The sequence below is a fragment of the Schistocerca serialis genome, chromosome 4, assembly GCF_023864345.2.
Source record: "Schistocerca serialis cubense isolate TAMUIC-IGC-003099 chromosome 4, iqSchSeri2.2, whole genome shotgun sequence".
Classification (NCBI taxonomy): Eukaryota; Metazoa; Arthropoda; class Insecta; order Orthoptera; family Acrididae; genus Schistocerca; species Schistocerca serialis.
In genome coordinates, this window is record NC_064641.1 from 466586886 (window position 1) to 466608776 (window position 21891).

At 43.6% G+C, this 21891-nt stretch overlaps 1 protein-coding gene across 1 annotated transcript in view; it reads left to right on the forward strand.

Annotated features, from left to right (window-relative positions):
• LOC126474541 (serine/threonine-protein kinase 33-like) overlaps positions 1 to 17481 on the forward strand; it is a 116102-nt gene extending 98621 nt beyond the window's left edge. Inside the window, exons 6-7 of the mRNA XM_050102014.1 lie at positions 13556 to 13714; positions 17384 to 17481. Of these exons, the coding sequence (XP_049957971.1) occupies positions 13556 to 13714; positions 17384 to 17481 (257 nt within the window). The remainder of the gene's footprint in view (positions 1 to 13555; positions 13715 to 17383) is intronic.
• Positions 17482 to 21891: the final 4410 nt, after the last annotated feature.

The window sequence follows — 21891 nt, forward strand, 5'->3', positions numbered from 1 at the left end:
ATGAGGGCAAGCTTAAAATTAATGCCTCCGAATTTTCGTGAGAAATCCCATAAAGCTTTCGTTTTTTTTCATGTCTACATGTTTATTCCTGAACATTGTCTCCCTGGTATCGAACACATGTCTCCGAACGGGAAACCATTATGTTGATACTGTCACTGTAGAAGGTTTTACTTTCTTGACGGAGCAATAACCTTAGCTCTGCTTGCACTGCTTCACCACTATCAAAGCGACATCCTCGAATGAAAATCGATGGGGCCAAGTCGATGCTGTATGGAGGATGATCGATGACAGCGAACCAAAGGCGTCGGATTATTGCAGCGCTCGTGTGTGGTCTGGTTTTTGATGCTGAAGGAGAGGGTGCTCGATGTGTGGACGAACTGTTTGATTTCGGAAGTCGGTTACAGCGTGCTGTTTCTCACGCACCGACACAGTTATGTTACGCACGCCATGTTACATACTACAATTCAGAGCCCTCTGTTAATGGAGGGCTACAAATTTGCCTACATGAAGAAAAAACATGTAGAATGTTAATAACGTTTTATTTAAGAGTTTTCACATAAAAAAACGGGAGACTTTACTTCTCAGAACTGAAAAAAATTGCACTTCTTTAAAGTTCCTTTGATTAAGTCATTACATTTATTAGTTGAGTGTTGTTTAATTTTTGTGATTTTTCATAAAGAACTTTTGAATTTCCTATCATACACAACGTGTTTCATAATTACCATTGTGTTGCTTTTATTGTTCTTTCTCGTTATTGCCTTGTTTATTTCAACTTTATCGCTAGTATCACAGGATTCTTCTTACTAAGATTAATATGTTGTCCCCATGATATTATATGTTATTTTATTATGCTCCAATAATGAGAGCTAAACCGTGCAGTTACATATTATATGTGCTCTGTCACTAAAATAGCGAAAACGAGGTAGCAAAAGAAACTACTGAAATTGGTTAATAAAAGATATGGCACTAGAGGATGTAGGACAAAATATGCTATGAACATGAATTTTAAATTCTTTACAAAGGTAGGAAACCTAACTGACACCACTTCATGAAGTCAGAGTTGGAATTATTAAATAAAGCCCTGAAATTAAACACAGAATCAAAGAACTGCTACAGTACAAAATACTGAAATAATCAAGATTCTTGATGGTCCCCAGGACATTACAAAAGGTAATATACAAGGTGGTCCATTGATAGTGACGGGGCCAAATATCTCACCAAATCAGCATCAAACGAAAAAACTACAAAGAACGAAACTCGTCTAGCTTGAAGGGGGAAACCAGATGGCGCTATGGATGGCCCGCTAGATGGCGCTGCCATTGGTCAAACGGATATCAACGGCGTTTTTTTTTTTTTAATAGGAACCCCCATATTTATTGCATATTCGTGTAGTACGTAAAGAAATATGAATGTTATAGTTGGGCCACTTTCTTCGCTTTGTGATAGATGGCGCTGTAATAGTCACAAATGTATAAGTACGTGGTATCACTAACATTCCGCCAGTGCGGACGGTATTTGCATCGTGATACATTACCCGTGTTAAAATGGACCGTTTACCAATTGCGGAAAAGGTCGATATCGTGTTGATGTATGGCTATTGTGATCAGAATGCTCAACGGCCGTGTGCTATGTGTGCTGCTCGGTATCCTGGACGGCATCATCCAAGTGTGCGGACTGATCGCCGGATAGTTACGTGTTTAAGGAAACAGGAAGTGTTCACCCACATATGAAACGTCTGTCACGACCTGCAACAAATGATGATGCCCAAGTAGGTGTTTTAGCTGCTGTCGCGGCTAGTCCGCACATCAGTAGCAGACAAATTGCCCGAGAATCGGGAATCTCAAAAACGTCGGTGTTGAGAATGCTGCATCAACATCGATTGCACCCGTACCATATTTCTATGCACCAGGAATTGCATGGCGACGACTTTGAACGTCGTGTACAGTTCTGCCACTGGGCGCAAGAGAAATTACGGGACGATGACAGATTTTTTGCATGCGTTCTATTTAGCGACGAAGCGTCATTCACCAACAACGGTTACGTAAACCGGTATAATATGCACTATTGGGTAACGGAAAATCCACGATGGCTGCCACAAGTGGAACATCAGCGACCTTGGCGGGTTAATGTATGGCGCGGCATTATGGGAGGAAGGATAATTGGCCCTCATTTTATCGATGGCTGTCTAAATGGTGCAATGTATGCTGATTTCCTACGTAATGTTCTACCGATGTTACTACAAGATGTTTCACTGCATGACAGAATGGCGATGTACTCCTAACATGATGGATGTCCGGCACATAGCTCGCGTGCGGTTGAAGCTGTATTGAATAGCATATTTCATGACAGGTGGATTGGTCGTCGAAGCACGTTCACCGGATCTGACGTCCCCGGATTTCTTTATGTGGGGAAAGTTGAAGGATATTTGCTATCGTGATCCACCGACAACGCCTGACAACATGCGTCAGCGCATTGTCAATGCATGTGCGAACATTACGGAAGGCGAACTACTCGCTGTTGAGAGGAATGTCGTTGCACGTATTGCCAAATGCACTGAGATTGACGGACATCATTTTGAGCATTTATTGCATTAATGTGGTATTTACAGGTAATCAAGGTGTAACAGCATGCGTTCTCAGAAATGATAAGTTCACAAAGGTACATGTATCACATTGGAACAACCGAAATAAAATGTTCAAACGTACCTACGTTCTGTATTTTAATTCAAAAAACCTACCTGTTACCAACTATTCGTCTAAAATTGTGAGCCATATGTTTGTGACTATTACAACGCCACATATCACAAAGCGAAAAAAGTGGTCCAACTAAAACATTCATATTTCTTTACGTACTACACGAATATGTAATAAAAGAATGGGGGATCCTATTTTTAAAAAACGCAGTTGATATCCGTTTGACCTATGGCAACGCCATCTAGCGGTCCAACCATAGCGCTATCTGGTTTCCCCCTTCAAGCTAGACAAGTTTCGTTCTTTGTAGTTTTTTCGTTTGACGCTTATTTCGTGAGATATTTGGCCCGGTCACGATCAATGGACCATCCTGTATAGATTGCCGGCAAGAAATTAATACATCCTTTTAGAGATTTCCAGTCGCTCAATAGTTACTGTTGCAACATTGCCTGTGGAGTACATAAATTTATTACATTTATAGATCAGTAACACAAGCGGCTCTTAGTTACCAGCTATTTACCCATGCTGAAACATTCATCAACGCATAAAAATCGACGTCGTCTTTCCAGGTGTATTAATTTTTTCGGCAGTGTCTGATGGCCAAAAACGGCAGAGCAAGCTCTGCAACCTTTTTGCATGCTGGCCACACTGTCGGTAAGGAGTTTTTGTGATAGGGCGTTCCATTTCTCCACCAGCGAGGTTGACAACTGTTGGACAGTTGTTGGTGCATGTGGTCGTTCTGCAGTACGTCTCCCCAGCGAATCACGTACATGCTCTGTGGTATTTAAGTGGAAAGAATGGGCAGAGCAATCCATTCGCCGAATGTCCTGTCGCTCCAAAAGCTGCTGTTCGATGTGGTCGTGCACTGTCCATAAAATGAAGTGATGGGAGGATATGCCCCTGAAAAAATCACACATGGCGAATGAGTACAGTGTCAAAATAACGTTGACCAGTGACTGTACCGTGTTCAAAGATACGGAAAGCAGTACCCATGTAATGTTAACACTCCCCACACCATAACACATGGACCACCAAAACTGTCATGTTCGACAATACTGAGCTCCCAGTTGGTGCACATCGACAGCGCAGAAAGATACGTATATAGCTTCTTTTCTGTGTTTACTTCGTAGATTCTTACTTAAATTGCGAGAGAGTTTCGTATAGGAGGTGTAATTTCGAGTTTTAGTTACTGTAATCGTAAATTCAGGCAGATCGTAGCACAGTCGTTAGGCATTTGTACAGGTTAGTTCATACGTTCTTTGCGTGTTTTCCTTGCGTTATCTAGGCACGGACTCGTGTTTCAGTAACTGTTGTTCAACATGGATTAGAATGGACAGGGACTGTGATTGCTGTGTTCGGATGAGGGCTGAGTTGGCATCCCTTTGTTCACAGCTGCAGGCGGCGCTGACTTCGGTTGCGCAGCTTGAGGCTGTTGCTAATGGGCGCCACTGTGGGGAGCCGGACTTGGGTATCATTGGGATGTCAACCTTGTCCCATCTGTCCCCAGATCGGTCTGCCGCTGTGGTTGCCCCAGTTGCTGCCCGCAGTGGGGCTGATCCCTCGCCTGTGGTTGATTGGGAGGTCGTTCCAAGGCGTGGCAGGCAGCGAAAGACGTCCCCGGAGGCTGATCAGAAAGCCTCCCCAGTGCGTCTGACAAACAGGTTTCAGGTACTGTCTCTGGCTGAGCCAGATGCAGCTGCCTGCCCTGTTTCAGAGGATGATTCTCAGCTTTCAAGGTCTGGGCAATCGCAGAGGGTGGGCTTATGGGTAGTTGGGAGCTCCAATGTTAGGCGCGTAATGGGGCCCCTTAGGGATATGGAGGCTAGGGAGGGGAAGAAATCCAGTGTGCACTCCATGTGCATTCCGGGTGGAGTCATTCCTGATGTGGAAAGGGTCCTTCCGGATGCCATGAAGAGCACAGGGTGCAGCCAGCTGCAGGTGGTGGCACATGTCTGCACTAATGACATGTGTCGCTTTGGATCTTAGGAAATTCTCTCTGGATTCCAGCGGCTATCTGATTTGGTGAAGGCTGCCGGTCTTGCTTACGAGATGAAGGCAGAGCTCACCATCTGCAGCATTGTTGACAGAACCGACTGCGGACCTTTGGTGCCGGGTGGAGGGTCTGAATCAGAGTCTCAGACGGTTTTGCGACCGTGTTGGCTGCAGATTCCTTGACTTGCGCCATAGGGTGTTGGGGTTTCGGGTTCCGCTGAATAGGTCAGAAGTTCACTACACTCAGCTGGCGGCTACACGGGTAGCGGAGGCTGTGAGGCGTGGACTGGGCGGTTTTTTAGGTTAGAAGACCTCGGGAAAGTACGGGGTGGGCTGCAATCTCAAAGGGTGCATGGCAAATACATGACGTGTTTGGATCAAGGAACAGTCGGAATTGTAGTTGTAAATTGTTGTAGTTGTGCTGGGAAAGTCCCTGAGCTTCGAGCGCTAATAGAAAGCACAGAAGCTGAAATCGTTATAGGTACAGAAAGCTGGCTAAAGCCTGAAATAAGTTCTGCAGAAATTTTTACGAAGTCTCAGACGGTGTTAAGGAAAGCTAGATTAGGCAGAATTGGTGGTGGAGTGTTTGTATCTGTCAGTAGTGGTTTATCTTGTAGTGAAGTCGAAGTAGATACTCCGTGCGAATTGGTATAGGTGGAGGTTATACTTAACAGCCGAACTAAGTTAATAATTGGCTCCTTCCACCGACCTCCAGACTCCGATAATATAGTTGCTGAACAGTTCAGAGAAAATTTTAGTCTCGTAACAAATAAATACCCCACTCATACGGTTACAGTTGGTGAAGACTTAAACCTTCCCTCGATATGTTGGCAAAAATACTTGTTCAAAACCGGTGGTAGGCAGAAAACATCTTCCGAGATTGTCCTAAATGCTTTCTCCGAAAATTATTTCGAGCAGTTAGTCCACGAACCCACGCGAATTGTAAATGGTTGCGAAAACACACTTGACCTCTTAGCCACAAACAATCCAGAGCTAATAGAGAGCATCATGACTGATACAGGGATTAGTGATCACAAGGTCGTTGTAGCTAGGCTCAATACCGTTTCTTCCAAATCCACCAGAAACAAACGCAAAATAATTTTATTTAAAAAAGCGGATAAAGTGTCACTAGAAGCCTTGCTAAGAGACAATCTCCATTCCTTCCGAACTGACTATGCAAATATAGACGAGATGTGGCTCAAATTCAAAGATATAGTAGCAGCAGCAATTGAGAGATTCATACCTCATAAATTGGTAAGAGATGGAACTGATCCCCCATAGTACACAAAACAGGTCCGAACGCTGTTGCAAAGGCAACGGAAAAAGCATGCGAAGTTCAAAAGAACGCGAAATCCCGAAGATTGGCTAAAATTTACAGACGCGTGAAATTTGGCACGGACTTCAATGCGAGATTCCTTTAATAGGTTCCACAACGAAACATTGTCTCGAAATTTGGTAGAAAATCCGAAGAAATTCTGGTTGTATGTGAAGTACACAAGCGGCAAGACGCAGTCAACACCTTCGCTGCGCAGTGCGGATGGTACTGTTACCGACGACTGTGCGGCTAAAGCGGAGTTATTGAACGCAGTTTTCCGAAATTCCTTCACCAGGGAAGACGAACGGAAGATTCCAGAATTTGAAACACGAATAACTGCTAGCATGAGTTTCTTAGAAGTAGATACCTTAGGGGTTGCGAAACAACTCAAATCGCTTGATACGGGCAAGTCTTCAGGTCCAGATTGTATACCGATTAGGTTCCTTTCAGATTACGCTGATACAATAGCTCCCTACTTAGCAATCATATACAACCGCTCGCTCACCGATAGCTCTGTACCTACAGACTGGAAAATTGCGCAGGTCGCACCAGTGTTTAAGAAGGGTAGTAGGAGTAATCCATCGAACTACAGACCTATATCATTGACGTCGGTTTGCAGTAGGGTTTTGGAGCATATACTGTATTCAAACATTATGAATCACCTCGAAGGGAACGATCTATTGATACGTAATCAGTATGGTTTCAGAAAACATCGTTCTTGTGCAACGCAGCTAGCTCTTTATTCGCACGAAGTAATGGCCGCTATCGACTGGGGATCTCAAGTTCATTCCGTATTTCTAGATTTCCGGAAAGCTTTTGACACCGTTCCTCACAAGCGACTTCTAATCAAGCTGAGGGCCTATGGGGTATCGCCTCAGTTGTGCAACTGGATTCGTGATTTCCTGTCAGAAAGGTCGCAGTTCGTAGTAATAGAAGGCAAATCATCGAGTAAAACTGAAGTGATGTCAGGTGTTCCCCAGGGAAGCGTCCTGGGACCTCTGCTGTTCCTGATCTATATAAATGACCTGGGTGACAATCTGAGCAGTTCTCGTAGGTTGTTCGCAGATGATGCTGTAATTTACCGTCTAGTAAGGTCATCCGAAGACCAGAATCAGTTGCAAAGCGATTTATAAAATATTGCTGTATGGTGTGGCAGGTGGCAGTTGACGCTAAATAACGAAAAGTGTGTGGTGATCCACATGAGTTCCAAAAGAAATCCGTTGGAATTCGATTACTCGATAAATAGTACAATTCTCAAGCCTGTCAATTCAACTAAGTACCTGGGTGTTAACATTACGAGCAACTTCAGCTGGAAAGACCACATAGATAATATTGTGGGGAAGGCGAGCCAAAGGTTGCGTTTCATTGGCAGGACACTTAGAAGATGCATTAAGTCCACTAAAGAGACAGCTTACACTACACTCGTTCGTCCTCTGTTAGAATATTGCTACGCGGTGAGGGATCCTTACCAGGTGGGATTCACGGAGGACATCGAAGGGTGCTAAAAAGGGCAGCTCGTTTTGTATTATCACGTAATAGGGGAGAGAGTGTGGCAGATATGATACGCGAGTTGGGATGGAAGTCATTAAAGCAAAGAAGTTTTTCGTCGCGGCGAGATCTATTTACGAAATTTCAGTCAAATGGTTCAAATGGCTCTGAGTACTATGGGACTTAACATCTCAGGTCATCAGTCCCCTAGAACTTAGAACTACTTAAACCTAACTAACATAAGGACATCACACACATCAATGCCCGAGGCCGGATTCGAACCTGCGACCGTAGCAGTCGCACGGTTCCGGACTGCGCGCCTAGAACCGCGAGACCACCGCGGCCGGCAATTTCAGTCACCAACTTTCTCTTCCGAATGCGAAAATATTTTGTTGAGCCCAACCTACATAGGTAGGAATGATCATCAAAATAAAATAAGAGAAATTAGAGCTCGAACAGAAAGGTTTAGGTGTTCGTTTTTCCAGCGCGCTGTTCGGGAGAGGAATGGTAGAGAGATAGTATGATTGTGGTTCGATGAACCCTCTGCCAAGCACTTAAATGTGAATTGCAGAATAATCATTAGATGTAGATGTAGGTGTAGGTGGGAACACGGAATGCATCCAGGAACATTGTCGAACATTTTAGTGGTCCAGGTGTAATGGCGTGGGGAGGCACAATATTGCGTGGGCATACATACCTCCAAATCTTTGAACACGGCACGTTCATCACTGAACGTTATTGTGACATTGTATTGGTTCTCCACGTGCATCTTTTCAGGGGTGCATTCGGTCTTCACGTGATTTTTATGCTTGACAGTGCACGACCGCATCGAAAATGCAGGGCACGTATGGGATCCGTTGGGGAGATACAGGGAATAGGTAAAATAATGCGAACAGTGGTTGTAATGGGATGGTTGTGTTTGATGGTCAACAACGCAGGTAAGGCACGTGTCGCGCTGGACTGTACGTGTTCAGTGAGGACTAGGCATCAGTCCAGGTTGTTTACAAGTAGTGCAAACTTCGTATTTGCATTCATAGACCGAGATCGACGTTAAATGAAAGACCTAACAGAGTTCCAAACAGAGCAGGTTATGGGGTCCAGATTAGCAGGAGCATCAGTGACCAAGACAGCCAACTTATTGAATGTTTCAAGAACAACTATTTCAACAGTCTTGACACTCTACACAAAACTTGGAAAGACATCACCGTCCAATAGTTGGCGCAAATCAAAACTAAATTACAGAGGTCGTCGTACTCTAACAAGAACTGTGTCAAAACAACACAAAACTACGGCGGCTAAAGTGACTGCAGAACTCAATAGCCATCTTCGAGACCCCATACCTATCAACACTGTCCGCCGAGAACATGGTGTCAGGAGCATAAATCCTGGACAGCTGAGCAGTGGAAACACGTTGTATGGACCGACGAGTCAACATTTTCATTATTTTCAGCATCGGGCCGGGTTTACGTCTGGAGAACGTCAAAAGAAGACTACAATCCTGACTGCTTGATTCCAGCAGTTAACCATGGAGGTGGAAGTGTGATGGTGTGGACTGCCATATCATGGTATTCTGCTTGTTACATAATCGCAGTCAAAAGCCGTGTTACAGCCAACAATTATGTGAACATTTTAGGTGATCAGATGCAACCCATGATTCAGATGTTGTTCCCATTATTTCAGGATGATAATGCACGCATTCACACAGCCAGGAGAACACAATAGTGGTATGAGGAGCATGTAACTAAACTGCAGAGTCTTCCCTGGCTTGCACAGTCCCCGACCTTTAACTTTATCGGACCCTTTTGCTCGGTATGTGAGTGTAGACTCCGGAGAAGATTTCCGCATCCATCGTCAATACAGGAGTTAGGAGGTGTTCTGATCGCAAAGTGGCATAACATTCCACTGGAGACTATCATTATACACCTGGATTCCAAGATGAATCGCAGCTGTATTGCGGGCGAATGGGGGTCTAACCCCTTATTAATAAATCGTTCCCAAATAAGTACAGGTGTTCGCATTATTTTGCCTCTCCCCTGTATATCGCAGCACATCCACATGCATCAGCGACCATGTAGCAGTTACCAACCGAGCTGATCAAGGAATGAACTCCTTACCAACATTGTGGCCAGCTTGGGAGCACGTTGAAGGGCATGCATTGCTGTCCGAGATGATCGCGAACCCTACTGAGAACCATGTCCGCCCTTTTCAATCTCCAAGGGACCATCATGAATCACGATAACATTGGTATGTCTTTAAATAAAGTGTCATTTATGTTCGTCTCTTTGGTCTTTATTTCTGTTCCTTTCGATATTATATTGTAGCTTATTGTCATATTCATATTTTCACGTCACAAAGACTGATCCATAAAGTTTCTGGTGTGAGGTCAAATAAATTCGACTTCTTCTTCTAACGTTTGGGCTGTATACGGTCTAGCCATATTCAGAGTGAGACGAGGTGAAGGTGCCTGACGCTCCAGCTCTTGCTCCGTCCTTTTAAACCCGCGGACCGCACCACTGCGCATGCAGCCACATATACACAAGACGCCAGATACGTTGATTGGCGGAAAAGAGGTATGACATATTCACGGAATTAGATCTATGGCTGCGCAGTCCATCCATTCGGTGATATCGATGTATCACTGCGAACTGCACCTTCGCGACGTCTTTCTGATTTTATTACAGAAATTGCCGGATTCCATGATTTTTCCAAGCTGAAGCCGCTATCTCTATTAATTGAATTCAGCCACAACCGAATTTCAGTTGCTTCCTTCACTACTGAGTCCCAGAAAGATGAGGTCGAGGCTAAAATTTCGATCTTATTGTACACCATCGAGTGCCCAGTGTCAATATGCCGCCTCACAATTTTTGGGTTGCAAGAGCCCGGTTTACCTGTAGTGCTTTTTGCATCTCTCCTGAACAGTACGTGTCGTCTGTCAGATGTATGAACGGCCGCATTCACAGGGGATCTTATAAAAACCAGGCTTCCAAAGCACCAAATCATCTTTAACAGAAACCTGGAGTGCTGCGGTTTTTGGTGGAGGGCGAAAAATCACTTTCACTTTGTGCTTACGGAGGATCAGACCTATTTTTGACGATAGGCTTCCCACGTACGGCAGAAGAGCCATGGATTTAAAACTTTTCGTGTCTTCTTCTGCTTTTCTTGTACCCACAGTGGGTTTCATTTACAGTGCCTTACATACCTGCTGTGGAGAGAAACCGTTGGCTTCAAAATCTCTTCCCAGGTGTAGAACCACATCCTCCAGACTGCTCTCGTCAGCAATGACGTGTACTTTGTGTACCAGAGTTCTGAGTACACTCATCGTCTGCGAAGGATGGTGGCAGCTATTTGCACGTAAATATAAATCCGTATGGGTCGGTTTACGATATACAGCGTGTCCCAAAGTGCCATCATCTTCGCGCCGTACCAAAACATCCAAAAATGGAAGGCATCTATCTTTTTTTAACTTGTCATCAACATGGGGCCACACTACAAACGAGTCATCAACTTACCTCCAAAACACTGTGGGCTTCAAGGTAGCAGATTCCAAGCCTTATCCTCGAAGTCCTCCATAAAAAAAGTTGGTCATCAAAGGCGACAAAGGAGTACCCAGGCCAACACCGTCAGTCTGTTTGTAAAATTCTTTGTTGATTGAAAAATACGTCGAGACCAAAACTTGTTTAAACAAAGCTGTAATCTCTTTATCGATAGTTTTTCCAATGAGAAACAATGATTCCGAAAGAGGAACCTTTGTGAGCAACGACACTACATCGAAACTGACTAACGTATCAGAATTGCTTAGACTGAGTGATTTCAGTTTGCCAATTATGTCCATAGAGTTACGTATGTGATGAGCGCATTTTCCCACCAAAGGCCTTAGTAACGACGCTAAGTGTTTGGCACAATCATAGGTTAGAGAGCCGGTGTTACTCACTATCAGACGCAGAGGAACACCATTTTTGGAAGTCCACAAAGCCTTGGAGGAACAGCACCACTTGGTTTCAATCTTTGCACAACTTCTGTTGAAAGGGGGAGGCGTTCAGAGCAGCCTTCCTTACCACCTGGTTAGTGGTGTCTTTATTGATCTTCCGGTATGTGCTGACACTCAGTAAATTGTTCATTTTATCATGATAAACGTCACGAGACATTAAAACAGTGGCATTACCTTTATCAGCTGGAAGAATCACCATCTTGGCATCTTGGCGAAGTTTACGTAGTGCAGCCCTCTCTGCCATAGGTATGTTACTCCTTTGTGGGCGAGCCTTCATAACTGCTCGACAACTTTCGCGTCTTATTTCTTCTGCTTATTGCGCAGAAAGAGGACGAACAGCTTCTTCAACGGCACTGATGAAAGCTGGTAGTGGTAAAACCTTCGGCGTGGGTGCAAAGTTCAGTCCTTTATTTAAAACCATCATCGTAGCATCGTCCAAATCTTTATCCATCATATTAATGACAGAGCGTCGAATAACAGTTTCTTGCTGCGAAGACGTCTCTAGGCGGCTAAGCTTTGCCATCTGTCTCGATGTGGCTTCCTCACAACACAGTCTGACTTGGCCTACGTTATGGCACTTTGGGACACGCAGTATATCGAAAACTGACCCATACGGATTTATATTTACGTGCAAATAGCTGCCACCATCCTTCGCAGACCATGAGTGTGCTCAGAACTCTGGTACACAAAGCACACGTCATTGCTGACGAAGGTAGTCTGGAGGATGAGCTTCTACACCTGAGAAGAGATTTTGAAGCCAACGGTTTCTCTCCACAGCAGATATGTAAGGAACTGCAAATGAAACCCACTGTGGGTACAAGAAAAGCAGAAGAAGACACGGAAAGTTTTAAATCCATGGCTCTTCTGCCGTACGTGGGAAGCCTATCGTCAAAAATAGGTCTGATCCTCCGTAATCACAAAGTGAAAGTGATTTTTCGCCCTCCACCAAAGACCGCAGCACTCTAGGGTTCTGTTAAAAATGATTTGGTGCTTCGGAAGCCTGGGGTTTATAAGATCCCCTGTGAATGCGGCCGTTCATACATCTGACAGACGACACGTACTGTCCAGGAGAGATGCACAAAACGCCACAGGTACACCCGGCTCTTACAACCCAATAAATCTGCGGTGGCAGACCACTTCATTGACACTGTGCACTCTATGGTGTACGATAACGTCGAAATTTTTAGCCTCGACTTCATCTTTCTGGGACTCAGTAGTGAAGGAAGCAACTGAAATTCGGTTGGCGTCGAATTTAATTAACAGAGATAGCGGCTTCAGGTCGGAAAAATCATGGAATCCGTCAATTTCTGTAATAAAATCACAAAGACATCGCGACGGTGCAGCTCGCAGTGATACATCGATATCACCGAATGGATGGACTGCACAGCCATAGATCTAATTCCATGCATATGTCATACCTCTTTGACGCCTATCAACGTCTCTGGCCCCTTGTGCATCTGTGGCCGCATGCGTAGTGATGCGATCCGCGGGTTTAAAAGCACGGTGCAAGTGCTGGAGCGTCAGTCACCTCGGCTCATGCTGAGGATGGCTGGACGGTATTCAGCCGAAATATTAGAAGAGGAAGGCGGATTTATGCGGTTGCACACCCTAAGTTTTATTGATTATACCGTAGCTGTTCCCTCATGTGTGCTCCAAGCTTCATCTGTCAATGCTACTAGCCAGTGATACGTCACTCTGAAGCTACTCTTGTCCTTAAGTTTCGCACACCAGTGTATATATTTGTTGCGGATATGATTGTTGTCTTAGCTGTCTGACTCTTTATACACATTAGTACAAAGTCGCACGTTGGAGTTCCATTAATACTGAGGCTCAGCTCCTGTTAATCAGGAAGTCAAGGCACCCAGTTCTAGTCAAATACAGACTTCAATATTCATAGTAAGACATAAAAAGCGGGAAGTTGGGCACATCAGTACCCAACTACGCTCTTTCATTGGTAATTTGTTTTGTCGTTAGAGTTCCTTGTAAAACTAATCGTGTCTTTTCAGACAGTCTTAGAGATAAAATAACATGTACCTGAGATGAATCGTTCTTGTCAGTCACAGCAGAGACTTGTGTGTTCAGCGCCCGAGGTGCTGGAATCGCGAATGTACTCGCACCAGTGTGACGTCTGGTCCATGGGCGTCATCACGTTTGTGCTGCTCGTCGGCGAGTTCCCATTCACCGGTGACAATCCCGACCAGCTCAAACAGCGAGTACTCAACGACGAACCTCTATTTGTCAGTAAGTTACGTCCAATAATCGTGAAATCTTGTCGATAGTTCAAACACTAAGATTTTCAAAAGTAGCAGTATCTATAAAGAATAATAAATGAAAAGCATCAGTTTGCTTTTGTTCTACAATATTGTAGAACAAAAGCAAACTGGTACTTTTCATTTATTGTTACAATGTTGTTCTATCAAGAACTGACAGAAGATTCTGTTAATATGATAAAATGTGCCACAACAGCACAATTATCCGTCTTTTATAGTAGATCTATAAAGAATGTAGATAGAAAGTATTGGTTCAGGCCGAAAGGTCATTTTTGCCAGATTTGCCCCTCCCCAATCCTCTCCCCTCTCCTTTCGCCCCTGCTCTTATGACACCATGTACCGCTGCCCGATTTCACCCCAACTGCCCATTGTATAAAGTGACAGGAGATTCAAAAAATTGGTGGGCAATCCAAAATTGTTAGGAAATTAAAAAAATAGCCGAATTGTGGTAGTGGGTTTTCTCCCCACTCCTATGACGTCACTGTGGAAATCAGGCTGCTTTCCTAATTATACATTGACAGGAAATACAAAAATTCAAGATGGTGCATTGTCATATTGGTGCATCTATGTCACTTAGGCATGCTAAATATAGAACTCAGGTAGCCAGTAGGTTTTACTCTGATATCATCTTGGAAGTATGGCAGTTGTCCTATGCATATATTAGGGGGAAATTCAAAATCTAAGATGGCGCATTTTCATTCTGGTAAAAATAGGTCACCTGTGATAAATATGGAATCCAAGATGGCAACCTTTACATGTAGGCACAGGCTCCACGACGGCAGGATCCAAGATGGCCCTTACATGATAGCTAATGGGGAATATGAGCACATCATGCGTCGTCGCGAGATTTCCAGGGTTTTCTCCTGATGTCACTCTCCCAAGACAAGGGATGTTTGTTGCCTCTGCAGGTCCAAGCTTGCCACTTATGCAAAAGATGTTTTTTCCCTGCCAGTCTGAGCCTATGGTTTTAGCACAAAGTTGACCCTCCCCTAAAAATCCCACCGCAGAAACCTTCGCGACGTGGTATACCGCACTGTTTTATGCTCCAAGACCCCGAGTATTGTTCACATGTGGTGCTCCACGCAGAGGGCGTTAAACCTCCGCTTCAAGCCCCATATTCTCGCATTTTGGCCCATGCAAGTTTCTCCAGAGACATGCACAAACAGTAGATATTCTTGTGAATGGAAAGACGGTAACTGTCTCATTGAACAGAGTAAAATCAGGATACTCGTACATCTTCCACGGCACGCCAACGCCAGTGGCCCAGCGTAGACGACGACAAGCCTCCCATCGGAACTCCACAGCACGTCCACCGTCTCGGACAGTGCAGTGTCCGTCAACCGCCGCGATACCTCCTCCGACGCGGACTACTCGCTTCAGCCACCGGGCGAGGGGGCGTCAGTGGGGGGTGGGGGGCTGATGTAGCATCCTATGTGTCAGACTATGCGCTCTAGGAAAGTGCAGTGTTGTGCAGTGACATTGCCGCGTCGTATGTGCATAACAAGTGATAGCGATTCAGTAGCTCCGCGCCTGGACATCAGGAACTCTGCGTTACGCGTGCGATTCGTTTCTGCATGTGCCCAGGTACACGTAGATTTAAAATAAGCTCTGTTCTTGTTCTATTCGGCTAACCTCTGACAACATTCTACGAAGTTTTCTAACGTCCTTTCTAATTAAAAATTATAATTCTGTTAGGAGGCTATCGCTTCAGTTACGTTATGCTTGAGTTACTACACGGAGAGTAGCGTTACGTGTTGGAATCGATACAATCTGTTCTTCCGTTCCTGAATGGAGTACGTCATTCAGGGTTGGACAGCAATTCTCTACAAGAACCTACAGTGTCAAGTGTCCTGGTAAAATCTGGAAGAAGTGCAGACGTACAACAGCTGGTTAATGTTTACTGCGATGAAAGTCCTCGGCAAAAGACAAATAACGTGATGATGAAGACAACAGTTTCGTCGTCTACGGCAAAGTTATACTTTATAACGAGACAATCGGACGTACAGAAGGAATCAAAGCAGTTCAGGAACATTAAAGCTAAACTTTATAAAAATGGAAGTGATCGTGTGGCACTGATGGCCTGGAGGCTCCATCCGGGGAAGTTCGGCCACCGGGTTGCAAGTCTTATTTCAGGCGACGCCACATTGAGCGACTTGCGTGTGGGTGATGATGATACAATGATGAGGACAACACAACACCCAGTCCACGAGCGGAGAAAAATCTCCAAACCTGCCGGGAATCGAACCCGGGTCCGCTGCATCATAGGCAAAACACATTATCCATCAGCTAAGCAGGCGGACAACTTAACAGAACCTACAATGCCACAGGCAGCAGAACAATTAATATCTCACGTAAGACTAAGGAATCGTTACTGTTGACTTGATATGTTTTGCTCAAAGTATAATTACATCGCAGGTTTCCATCTGGATTTCTAAGTCAGAGCAAAGTGGTAGAGTTTCTGCAAAAATCAGAGGAACATATGTTTACTGGTGAACAGCAAATAAGTATACATTACGGCATACATGAGACTAGAACGTTGCTAATGGCATTGATACGTTCCGAATTCGTCAAGCAAAACAGAATCCATCCTTTAAAGTGTATTATTTTCCAATAAGAGTTGCAAGAGTACTTTACGATATCAAAGAACGATGCTGCTCTAACTAAGAAAGTTTCTGCGATCGGAATTGTTTAATGGGATGTGGGACCCATATTTTAGTGCGAAGGTATGGCTTTGATGTGTTTAAATGGCAGGTGCATTCTAAAATTTTCAGAACTGTTTGACAAGCGGTTTTCTGTCTTTAGATATTACTTTACGAGAACGTAGCGGTACTGACAAAATCTCGTTACTGCCTGACACTGACTCTGAATCCCTACAGCTATGAAAAGAGAAGTTCGATTTATTTCAGACTGCATACAAGTATCGATGTGACTGAGAAGATACTTTTAGGAGTTTCGTACAGCTTTTCATTATACAGGGCTGTGAATGTCCCACTTCTCTCTCTCTCTCTCTCTCTCTCTATTAAAGAATGGTTCCAAGGTATTCATTCGATCTGTCTGGTGATTCTGAACTTTGCGGAAAAAGGACTCTCTCGAAGTTGGTGTTAAAGGCATAAACATTCATCGCGTATCGTATGTGGACACGTCTAAACTTAGAGTGACGTGAGATGGGAATCATTTAAATTTTGGACAGCTGGACTTTAGACTGAGGCAAGTGATGTGTAACGACAGGGGAAGACCCAGTACCCATCGTGAATTCTGTGCTTAGAACAATTGATCTGACAACCGTGACTGCAGGGACCTACATACCTGTGTCAATAATAGGTTTGGAAAAACAAGTTAAGTGGTTTTTATGTCACTGAAAGGTTGATACATATCGGGTGAAGAACATGTTTATGTATCCACAGGCTCAGACTGTCCCCCTTTGTCTAACAGACAGGTTTCGACCCGCAGGGGAAAACACCTTTTATCCTGAAGGTGAATAGCAGAGAAGCTTGGATCAGCATGGGGGGGAAAACGTTCTTTGTCTCAGGTGACACAACGCTCTTTATCCTATAACTGGTACAAGGGAATTGAGAGGAACATTGGGAAACAGTGCCCTTTGTCCCAGAAACAACAAGCTTAGACATCTATTGTCTAACAGGCAGGCCTGGATATGCAGGGAGAACAAACATCAGAGAAAATCCAGGAAATCTGGCTACAAGACAGGCAATGCTCATATTCCAGGTCAACATCTTGTAAATGCCATCTTGGATTCTGACCTCATAGAATCTGTGCCTGTATGCAAAGGTCGCCATCTTGGATTCTATACTTAGCACAAGTGACCTACTTCCACCTGTATGACAATGCATCATCTTGGATTCTGAATCTTCCACCAGTTTATACTTAGGAAAACTGCGCTACTTCCACATCTGTGTCATAGAAGCATAGGGGGTGAGACCCAACTAGTGTATTTGGGCTATTTTTGAATTTCCCATTAACTTTTTGAATTCCCACCAGTTAATACACAGGACAATTGGCCTACATCAGAAGGTGTGTGTGGAAGGGAAAGGGTGGAATCTGGCACCATCGCATGTTGTCATTATGGGAAGGGAAGAGGGCAGGGGGAGGAAACCCAGTAACAATGCACTTTGGGCAAAACTGGCACTGCCTACCTATTAACACTGTCTCCCAGTTTGGTTAAGGCTGGGGAACTGTGGTCAGTGCACAGAAGCTCCAAGACTGCTTTACTAAAATTTTTCACTAACCTAACGAATGAAATCTGTGTTACTCCATGAGCCTCCCAGAGGAGCAGTATTTAATCAGATTATGATACCTAATTGTCTGTCCTAAGTTGACTTTCCAGTGTTCAAAATACCTACAAACCTTCATACTTGTAAGTGAAACGTCTCTATTGGAGTTTGCTCTCGCCCTGTTTTGGTAAGCAGGTTGGTTACTAGAAAGATTATGCACATGCAACTACAACTGCAGAGTTGCATCTCCCAACTCATGATCACTACCATCTGGTACTAATTACTGCAAGCTTAACATAAAAAGTGGGAAACTGTGCTTTAACTTTTCAGTGCGTGTAGGAATTTTAACATGGTACTCGACGTACATGCCGACCATAAACTAAATGGAATCCTCAATAATAACTTCTACGACTATAGCGTGCTCATCATAAAGCTGAGTGATTTTCGTGGCTTTTAATCTTCTTAGGAACTTTTACTGCCATCATTGAGCATTTCCCTTCCGTTATGACATGCGCTGTTTGTAGGTATGTTAGCGATTATTCCTTGCACTAAGTACGGTTGCTGCACACAGATAACATCAAATCTCTGTTCGTCTAACAACTTGCGTAATCCATGTAGCACGATCGCATTGCGAATTGCATTGAGTTGTGCTGTCTGTAACGACTGTATGATGGGTGGTGAGTGTGATAGTAAAATTTCGGCCATGATTTTGTATGATGAACCACCACCCGTCCATCTTTGATTACGAATTGGTTGTAAAGTGGTTCTAAATCAGATATTACTTCTCTTCTTTTGAATAATTCTTTAATAAGTTCAGTAAGCATGTCTGCACATGTCGGAAGGTTTAGTAACTGAATTTTGTCTACTACTTTGGGAACAGGCAAAGAAATTAAATTTCCCATGGGATGTTCCACACTCATTAGACGCCGAAAGCCTGTGTTTAGAGGAACCAACTCCTTTAATAAAGACAACCTGAGCATATCCTCATATCTATCGTGCTACTGTCGAGGATATGATTGTGTATAATACTTTTGGAATGATACGATGTTATCACCTTAGGTGACAACGTCCAGCATCTGCGTTCTGTTGACAAAAGGGGATGGTACTTCAGCTGATTTGTCCGTCTGAATTGTAACATCTAACATGTCTTTCGCTGAGTAAGCGCTGGACCATTTTAGATTTTATAGCGCGCAGTTTATCTCTTAAGAAGCGGGATTTATGTGTCCTAGATTTGAAGGTAATGTTTTCTTTATCTTTATTCGTGGGTTGGCGTACTTACTGAGTCACTGTTCTTATTTATAATCTGTCCTTTCAATTTGCCTTTTCTATGACATTTGATAAGTAGGACAACTCATTCCTTTTGCAGAGCATTTTCCCCCCGCCTCCGGCATGATATACAGACTGATGGGTTCATTTTCCTCGAACAGTTACTTCTGTCATGATCTATTTCTCACAATATCTACAAATTATATTTTCTAAATCACAGAACTTATACACGTCATGATAAGCAAATCATTTGAGGTGGATAGTTAGCGACGAGCCATATTTAACAGATACTGCAAAGAACTATTGTATAGCTGGATGAAACATGGCTTTTCCTTGAGGTTCTTTCTCAAATCTGAGAGTAAATTCCTTATTAAAATTTTGTTGACTCACTTCTCTGTCAAATGTTTGCTCGTAGGTATTTGTTAAGAGCTCTTCGCTTGGCATCCTTCTGGGTACACCACCCAGTCTGAAGAGCAGGCGTCTCTTCTTCGGTAGCCTAGTTTTCACTTTCTCGTGTTCGGTAACTTTTTTTGTCATCTTCTGCAGTGGCCATACCCACTATTAAGACGTTCTTTCTCTCTCTCTCTCTCTCTCTCTCTCTCTTTCTTTGGATCCACAACTGTAGAGAAGGTCTCCCTAACTTTCGTGATATCTTTATATTTTCCTCCACAGTCTGCGGTCCTGAGACTATCGAACATTTTCCACATTCTCCATGCTGCCAACAAGCCTCCCCTCCGCCATAGTCCACCATGACAGGCTAACATTTTATCTGCTGTTATCTTCTGTCTTACGACAAATCCCTCGTCCAGGAATCGGGAAAGCTCCTTGTACCTCGCCTCATCACTCATTTTACTTGACCCAGAGGCACGTGAATTGCGCGATGCCTCAGCCTCCTTTTCCTTGTCTTTAGGGACCTTGCTGCAACAAGGGCTCCCTATGGTGGGGTGTGGGGTAGGGGCAGGGTGGAGAGTGAGTTGGAGCAACTACCCCTGGTGAGAATTACATCGGATCTGTAACCGCAGGACCTGAAAAATTATGACTCAAATGACCTATAGATAAAATGACATAAAATTATGTAAAATGTAGTTTGTAAAGTGAGCCATAAAATGAAGTAGCGTAATGAAAAACTTTATAGGAGTTTGGTAAGTGAAGAAAAGCGATAATTAATTTGAAATCACTATGTTTTTCTTTAAGAACTCTCAATTCTTTGAAGATTTACGAAAATTTTTGTATAACCATCATAGAACATTGCAGTATATGACAGTCTGCATGCAGGGGTCCACGACAGTGAGGCGACGACTGTTGTCAGACAACACGTGCTTGTTGTGTTATAAAGCCTTTAAAATTTTTTGAAACAACAGGAGTGTATACTTCGATATTTTCCTTTAGTTAAAAAACCGAATCCAAAAAAATTCGATGCATGAAGATCAATGTTTCATAAATGACATTACATTTAGTACGATAAGAACAAAAAATATTGATACTTTTGTTTTAAAGCCCATAGCTGGCGCAAGTTAACAACAACAAGTGAGCGAAAATGACAATAGGCGGATGAACTGTGGATTTATTTTCGATGTATGCCAATAAATTCTTGAGCAACGTTGTTGCATTTTTCAAGAGGCAGGGGCACAGTTCTAGCTTGCCAACATTCAAAGAATATATAAATTGTCCTGTCATAAGTAGACTTAACAAACACTTAAAAAATGAAATAAAATCTTAAAAATTACATCATCATTGGAAAACTGAATATAGTGAAGAACTCATATGACGAAAATGCAAAATTAAATTTACTTTGCTATAGCCACAATATTGCTTGTTTTAGTACCTGGGAACAATGTGTAGCTCATAAGAAAAGATAGATTACATGTCAATATACTCTGGGCTTTATAAACTAGCTGTAATAAAATATATTTTGCCATCGACTGAGTGACGAAACTACTACATGTGTTCGCGGCCCCATTCACAGGGGTATCGATGTTGAGAGTTCCGTTTCGGAAATGTTGCCTACCCAGAGAACAAAAAAGCCACCCTCCCAGTTTGCCACATCACTAGGTGCGAACGCGTTCATAAACCGCAAATGACTGTTACTGTAGCAAAACAATGGCATGACTAACTCCCCAGGGGGCTCACAACTCTTTTGTGAGCAAGTGCTTGGCTACTAAAGGTCCCCAGCCTTGCAGCACTACGTCGCTTTCTATCCTGCAGATCTCTTCTTCTATCGTTCCTTTTTTCCCTCTGCCCTTCCAGTGAATGGTTTTCCTGATGCAGACCCCTCATGGACCTGGTACATGATTTAGGACCCTACTTTTCCATTTCACTTCCAACTTCCAATCCACACTTCACCTCTTCATTAATAAATACATGGTACCCATTATTGGGTTTGATCTGCCACCACTTTTCCAAATTTTTCAGATGTGCAGATTGCGTAGGGAATATCGCCCAATCTGATGTATATTCCACCTTTGTGTCTTTCACCTTATCACCCTTCCTTTCCACTATAGGGGTAGTACACCCAAAAACCGGCATGGTAGCCATCCCATTGTGGGGGGTTCATCAAACACCTGCATGGTGGTAGCCTCCCGTCCACACAGGGATCATACTGTTGGTGCCTGAGCTGGAACCTCTCCATGTATGCCAAGGATTATGTGCCTGA